The 7,646-nt window shown below is 39.8% G+C and overlaps 1 protein-coding gene across 3 annotated transcripts; it reads right to left on the minus strand.

Moving 5' to 3' along the window:
* Positions 1 to 948: 948 nt before the first annotated feature.
* On the minus strand, positions 949 to 7,066 carry LOC122660568 (putative exopolyphosphatase). 3 transcript variants are annotated; one of them, XM_043855934.1, is made up of 7 exons: positions 5,966 to 7,066; positions 5,590 to 5,763; positions 5,390 to 5,431; positions 2,605 to 2,685; positions 2,371 to 2,490; positions 1,385 to 1,489; positions 949 to 1,301 (listed from the first exon to the last, which is right to left on the minus strand). In XM_043855934.1, the coding sequence occupies exons 1-7, from the start codon at positions 7,064 to 7,066 to the stop codon at positions 1,260 to 1,262; spliced, it is 1,665 nt and encodes a 554-aa protein (XP_043711869.1). In that variant the 3' UTR covers positions 949 to 1,259. The 3 variants fall into 3 exon arrangements, 2 of the variants coding, with proteins under 2 accessions (XP_043711869.1, XP_043711870.1); XM_043855935.1 differs by lacking the exons at positions 949 to 1,301; positions 1,385 to 1,489 and having other exon boundaries at positions 2,365 to 2,490; positions 5,380 to 5,431; XR_006332711.1 differs by lacking the exons at positions 949 to 1,301; positions 1,385 to 1,489; positions 2,371 to 2,490; positions 2,605 to 2,685 and adding an exon at positions 4,609 to 5,028 and having other exon boundaries at positions 5,225 to 5,431.
* Between the last annotated feature and the right edge of the window lie 580 nt (positions 7,067 to 7,646).

The raw sequence follows: 7,646 nt of genomic DNA on the forward strand, positions 1-7,646 counted from the left end.
CTCCATTAGTACAAGTGTATAGCTGGTCCTTCGGTGGTGGGTCCTCTAGCATGGAAAGAGATCCTTTCCATCGCGCCAGCCCCTCCAGCGCGCATTCTTATGGCTGGAAGCACCCGGGGTGAGTGCTCTGGTGCTCCCAACTGTCGGATTGGAGAGGATACGGGTCCAAATTATAAAGGCTCTAATATCCCATGGGACTTCTAACAGTGGGATCGGGATCATTCTCCTCGATCATAGTTTTAGGAATTGATATCAGATTGCGTGTATCAGCCAAACTATATTAGTATCAACCGTGCTCGATTTTGATACCTAATAGATATGGTATCAGTTAATTAGCTTGAACCCTAAATTTTTTGTTAAAAAGAATGACTTTTTAATCAAGTATCAGGTAGATACAACCTATACATATTGGTACCGATATCACCAACGAACAATGCCATGAACTACATCCATGTCCTTGACTAACGTAGCATAGAGTACCCTAGTGGTGGAGCATTTTCAAAGCCCATAACTGACCTTTCAAGGAAGTAGTTCTCTTTTTGTTCGAGCTTTTAAGGTATTTTGGGGGGCAGTTTTCTTTCCCCACGGTGAAAGAGGTATTTGAATTAAAGGATGAAGTTCTCTGCACTAGGGGTGCAGAGTGCGTTCAGACACGAGGGTGGACAAAATGACAATAACATCATTTGTTTTTCTTCTCCAATGGCGAAAAACTTTCTCCATTTTATAATTCTACTTCAACCCTCACTTTTGTTCTTTTTTTCCCACACTCTCGATTCATAAACCTCTTTATTAGAAGTGGAAAACTAGTAAACCGGGATTCGGATCCGCAGCAGATGAAGCTCGCAGATCTGTTGTTAGCAGTTTCTGAAAATGAAATTGAATCATTTTAGAAAAACTATTGTCATGAAAGAAAAATTTACATTAAATCCAAATATATGGAGGAAAAAAATTGTAAAATGGAAACCAATTCAATGTGTGGCTTGTCTCCATTTTTCAAAAAATCAAGGCTTTATATATTTCACAGGGTGCCTCTGTTTCTCAATAATTCCTTCTTGGTTGTAAGCTGGCAGATTACATTTGTATGCTTATAAACTTTCACTGAATAAATTATAAACACAACTGTGAGCCTTGCTATGCATGAAAAAAAGGTACAGAACTCCAGAAGGGAGGAGGGACCTGAGTTATTGGCGCTTGAAAAAGAATATCATTCTGAAGTAAGAATATGCATCTCGTCACCATATCTGTACATCTTGACGGTTTTAAGTTGAGGGAGCTACAAACAATAATTTCTGCTGGAAAACCTGGAGACAAAGGAGTAATGGTGATGATGATGGATGATCATAAAGTTAGTGAATGTGGAAAAGTTTCAAGTAAATCAGAATACTTCTTTAAAGTGCTCCAACTCCGGCTTTAGTTCTGCTTCAATATCCTTCACTGACTGGTGCATACTATCAGTTAGCAAAGGTCGATCTGTTACTTTTCTAAGTACCTGCCAGTTCAACAACAATGAGAAACTGAGAAGCCAACTTTTGATCACAAATCAATTTTCACAAATAATCTAAGTAATGGATGATATCATAGTACAGACAATCCTTGACTGTAAGGAATGCAAAAATGAGACATTATCTTTTATTTGCAAATGCCATATTGTTCTGTCATTTGGTTACTTGCAGCCACACCGGCGAAGTAATGCTGAATGCTAGCACTCTCTGAACATACACCATTTTTCATGTCACTAAATTATCATTGTCCATGAAATTTATGGTCTACACGAGGATGCTACTTATCAAGTAGACGCACCAACAATCTAGACACGCTAACGATCAAAAGCAGCAATAAGGTCTCTAATGAAATAACTACCACTAGAATTAAGGTTAGAGCTGTCAAAAACACTGGGTTCTACTTGATCCTCAACCCAAGGAAAAAGGAAAAGGGGCGGGACAAGGAAAAAACTTACATCATGTTGTTCACTGCCCTAGGGTGCATCTAAAAGAAGAAAGCATTGAGGACAATCCTTGTCTTGTTACCTTTATTGTCTTTCAAGGAAAATGAATGACAACTTGCTAACTCTAACCCATGCAATGTAGGAAGAGTAGAAGGGCACCAACAAAGTGTATGGGAAGTGAATAAAGCCTATTCAACAATCTGAACTGCATGGTCAGCCATGCAACAGAGTAAAGAAATTGAACTTGGCGGTAGATTTACTAAATACAGGAAATTTTGGACATGGAGATAAAATGAAGTTGCCTATATTATGAAATGGACCCAAACATCAACCAGCGCTAAAATCAGAACAAAGGGAAAATACTATTTCACTCTCAAATGCCAACCATGTGACTGGCACTCCAGTGGCTTGAAATTGAAAAATACCAGTTTGAAATCCTTGTCAGAAGGAGATATTTCCAGACCTTCAAAGGTCATCCACTGACACTGCTGTATTGCTACAGAAATGCGAATGATTGCACAGAGGAGTCTGAATTTCTCGTTCATCTGAAATACCAGGATCAAGGAAAAAAAAGGGAGGGAATATTTTAAATCTATATCAAGATAAGAATGAGAAATTGTTACAGAGAAACATCTTTCAAAGAATTAATATAAAGATACATCATTTTGGAAATGCCGAAGTGACGGTTGATCATAACTTGGGAACTTCTTCCTGTGATATCTTGCAAGGAGCGCTATTAACTGCATAATTAAAAAGGGAGAAATATGAGATTGTCCACCATTAGGAGGAAGAACACCAGGCATTGGCCTTTGATATATTGTATGTACACTGAAAGCATGAAAAAATAATCTTTCTTAGGTATCACCAATTTCATTAAATTGGGATACCATATTATTGGAGATTGGAGACACATGGCAAGTGACCCATTAACCGCTCAAATCATATGCATCTTGTTGCACTCTCAAAACAGCATATATGTATAGCATTAAGAGAGAGAGAGATTCTGTAAAACTACTCTTCTGTTGGCTAAAGAATTACCTTTAATCCTTTGGCAAAAGAATTCTTCTTTTTCAGAGTCCTGGGAGGGTGTGGATTATAAGTGGTCCTAACCATTGGCACTTTAGCACCAAATGGTTGCTAAGTGCCAATGGTTGCTCACAGACCCTAACCTGTGTGTTCAAGTGATAAGTACACGGGAGATAAGGGAGAGAAAATAGGGAGATACAAGAGATAAAATAGGAAAAGTTGGTCTTACAGACGAAGCCTAGCGTCTTTGTCTTATTAGGAGTTAACCGACCTCTATTCAAGATAACCTCAAGAGAGATAATTTGGATTTTTCATTCTATCCTCTCTTCCATTAACGCTTCTTAAATAAGTAGTACAAACCATCTAAATAACTCCATAACCCACAACCTAATAGATATAACTTACAATAACAAGTTGCATAACTATCTCCACTACTAACATAACTACTAACCAAAAGAGAATTATAACTTCACATAACTACTACTTAAGCACAATCGCTGACTAGGCACCTAAGCACGTAACAACTCCTTCCCTCTTAAGTTTCGGTCTTGTCCTCAAGACCGAGCTCTGGAAATTGATGGTGCATTGCTTCAGTGTCTTCCCACGTGGCCTCAGAGGGCGATAGACCCTGCCAGAGGATGTTTCCACCAACCCAAAATTGCTTGCAGCCTTGGGTGAAGTACTCCTATATGTTGTGGCAAAAGATGAATGAAAGACTAGGCTTTGAAGACAAAAAAGGTTCCTATATTTTTCTCTATTTGAGAAGGAGGGCACGGCTTCCTTTATAAAGCCGAGACATCATGGCTTCATCAATAAAGCCAAATTTTATCCTTTTCCTTGTTTTATTCTCATATCTATATCCATAATTATCTCTTTTTACCCTCTCTCTTCACACCACCAGTGCATGCAACAAGGGGAAGACAAAACGTAAAATCGGTGATGCACAAGTTGTTCAAGGGGAAGATGAAACGCTGCACTGACATCCTCAAGCAGTTCTGGATCAAAGAATTTGCAAGCATAAACCTCAAATTCTAATTCATTGGCAGGGACTATCTCCTGCGGAAGCTACTTGGGAAGACCACACGGTGATGGCGAACCAATTCCTGGACTTCGGCCATGAGGACAAGGTCATTCCTTAGGAGGGATGAATAGTTACATGCTGTAACCTGTTACGTACAGTTATGAGTGTGGATGGATTATAACGTAGTGGTTATATGAAAGGAGTCTTGTGATAGTTGGTTAGTTACTATGTCATTACTGTAGTTATTGTTAGTGGTAAGTTAGTAGAAGTTACTTTAGTTATTGTTAGTGGTAAGTTAAAGGTCAATAGTTATGGAGATGGGAATGGGAATCATGGGTAAGCAGTTACGTAACAGTGTATGCTATATGTTGAAGTAGATGATAAATGAAAACTCAGACTTTGATTGACAATTGGATTCCTATAATTTCTCTTAGAGAAGGAGGCAGGCTTCCTCAATTAAACCAAGATGTCATAGCTTCGTCCATAAAGCCAACTCTATCTATTATCCCTCTTTTATCGATTTTTCCTATTTTATCTCCTTTCTCCCCTACCCTATTTTCTCTCTTCCTCATCTTATCTCCTCCCTCTCCCGTGCACACATGCATCAACGTGCTAGTAGGACAAGCTTTCTACCACCCCCACCAAGCTAGTGGTCCATACAGCAACATGTTTGCTCCCTTTTATACCTTCAGAGATTTGCAGTAACCTATCAACTCTTTAAAATTACTGAAATCTTTAATCCCCACTACAACTTGTGATAGATGTACCTACGAAACAAACTGAGACTTCTAGGGACTACCCTCTTCATTTCCATCTAAAAGAAGACCTGCACCAATTATACGTTTTAATGACATTTTCCAAAGCTATCCCTTGATTTGAATATCCTTTCTAGGAAGTTCTTTTAACCCTTCTTATCACCAACTCTATAACAATGGTGGGTTCCAGCTTTATATCATCCAGCACAAACTGTGACAGTTCATTTTTCAGCCCTGCCCTTTCTTGTTTAGATTCTTAATATGAAATTCAAATTGTTTATTTGTAACAGTTTAAGAAAGGGAGGTCGTGCTTGGCGTGTTGGTCAAGTGCTCACTTGCTGAACGCTTGGTCACGGGTTCGTCTTGGAAACAACCTCTCTGGAAACAGGGGTAAGGCTACGTACATTTGACCTTCTCCAGACCCTGCTAAACGCGGGAGCCTTGTGCATTGGGTACGACCTTTTTTTAACAGTTTAAGAAAGAGAGCATGTTTTACTGCCAAACAAGATATATGGAATAGGATCTCTAAAAAGCTCAACTGTCATGTATCTCCAATTATATGGCATCCAGAATTAAATACTAAATGAAGTATTAAACAAGATCATTTCTCAAGCATCCAATTCTGCACCCACCCTGACATACCTCAACTTCCTCAGCACTATATCCATAAAGATGATTACCATTCTGTAAATAAGAGATAGATCCAGCAAGCTTAGGAATAGAAAAGAAGTCTCAACTAACAAAAAAAACGCATCCACAATTGAAAAGAGCTATGACTACTATCCTGATAATTCTAAACACGTATCATTTCTTTCAAATAGCATTGAACCAGGATCACATACCTTGATGATATGGTATGACTGTTTATGGTAGCGATTTGTACTAATAAAGATTCCAATGTTATGAAGCAAACATGCAGCTTCAAGATATTCAAGATCTTTTTCATCCAAGGTAAATGCACATTTATTTTCATGGTGAGTAAGAACATCACATTTCCTTACACCTTCAAAGATCTCCTGTGGAAATCCATCAGTGGTGAGAATCTTTGGAGTGCTTCATGGTAATACTCCAATTGAATAAAGTAAATAAATAAATAAAAGAAAGTGAAGAAAAGCCTCTGTCCAGTGTTACTGGACCGACAGTAGGGAAAAATCAAAATTCGGACGACAACCTCAACTCGAAGGGAATACATGGCAATGAAAGTGGTCAAGGTGATACCCTAGCAATGCTTGCGCAGCACGCAGCTGATTTCATCTTCTTCTGACTGTTAAACCTTGTTGAGAGGTGAACAACAGATCGCCACCTAGAATTGACATTGATGTCGTAATCATCACAAGAGGTAGCTAGAATTTCTGAAATGATCCCTTCTCCTAATGCATAACCAGAAACTCGCATCTCATCAATGTCAAGACACTCAAAAATCTCAGACAAGAGAACTGCACCGGCTGTAATAAACTCTGACCGCCTCTTGAAAAAACCAGCTCTCCTTGCTGCATCTATCCCTCCGGCATCCAAACAGCACAGGTTCTCAGCAACGACCCGAAGTTCCTCCCCACTGAATCTCCAATCCCTTCCGAATTCCACCAAGGGTGTGATGTTATTCGTTAAGCCACGACCATATCCTTTGAAAATAGCGTTCTCAATGGAGCGAACTGTTCCAGAAGAACCAACGGCAATCTCGAAGCCAATCTCCCTGACCTTCTCAATCAGTCCAGACTCCTGTAGAACAGAACGGATGTGGTTCCGCATATCTACGAGTTTTCCCTCCCAAACAAAACCCTCCGTTAAAGTAACGTGCCCTAGCTTCAATGAAGTCGCAAAGAGCACCTTTCCCTGCTTCCCAATAACGAATTCAGTGGAACCACCACCGATGTCAACGGTTAAAACAGTTGTATCATAAACCGGTAGGAATTGAAGAACGCCAAGATAGACAAGCCGAGCTTCTTCCTCCCCAGACAAAACGTCCACCTCAAACCCTACTTCTTCTCGAATCCTAGAGAGGAATTCCAATCTGTTGGAAGCTTCTCGTACAGCGGAGGTGGCGACAATCTTAGTGTGATGAACTCGCTGCCTCTGCAATACCTGATCGAATTTCCGCAACGCAACGATAGCTCGGTTTTGGGCGTCGGGGGAGATGGCGGCATCATCTGCAAGCATTCCGCTTCCAAGGACAACGGATTCCTTGATCCGATCAACCACAAGGAACTTACCCTTTGGTTCCGCTCGAACCACCAACATCTTGAATGAATTGGTTCCCATATCAATCGCAGCGAGAAGCTTGGAAGAACTTACAGGTTTTGACAGATCAATCGCCGCCATTGTTCTCTTCTCCTCCACACTTTACTTTCTCCGTAATTCAGTTCAGGACCTCAGGTTGTCCGCTATCCAGCAAGTCTACTTATTTAAATGGATGGACAAGTTAGTGTTTTTTGAGACGGTTTCGAATTAGATTGGTATCTCCATTGTCGTCTGTCGTTAATAACAATGAACACGATTTTTCATTGCTATTGCAGGAGGAGTAGGATCATCATCATCGTCTCCTAATGTGATTCGGAAGTCTAAGAAAATTTGTCGCTCGCGTGCAAGGGATAAAAACAATTATTAAGAGGATTCTTCATAGAAAAACGTTTTTAAAATTGAATGAGAAAGTTTCCTTCACTGCTACGCTAGAACCAACCCAAGAGTGAAAGTAGAGTCCCTTCGTGTCTCTGCTCTCTAACGGTCAAGTCTTCCACAGATAGAAGAATTCCAGATCAGGTATTGAAATATCGGTAGCGGAGACTGATATCCGATAGATCAGTCGGTATCGGCCTAGATTCCGTCAATTTTTATCCCTATTTTTCATTAAAACTTGAAAACAATTTTAGCCTTATCTGATTCTGATATTTCATCTAGGATT

This window comes from Telopea speciosissima, chromosome 4 (genome assembly GCF_018873765.1).
Source record: "Telopea speciosissima isolate NSW1024214 ecotype Mountain lineage chromosome 4, Tspe_v1, whole genome shotgun sequence".
NCBI lineage: Eukaryota > Viridiplantae > Streptophyta > Magnoliopsida > Proteales > Proteaceae > Telopea > Telopea speciosissima.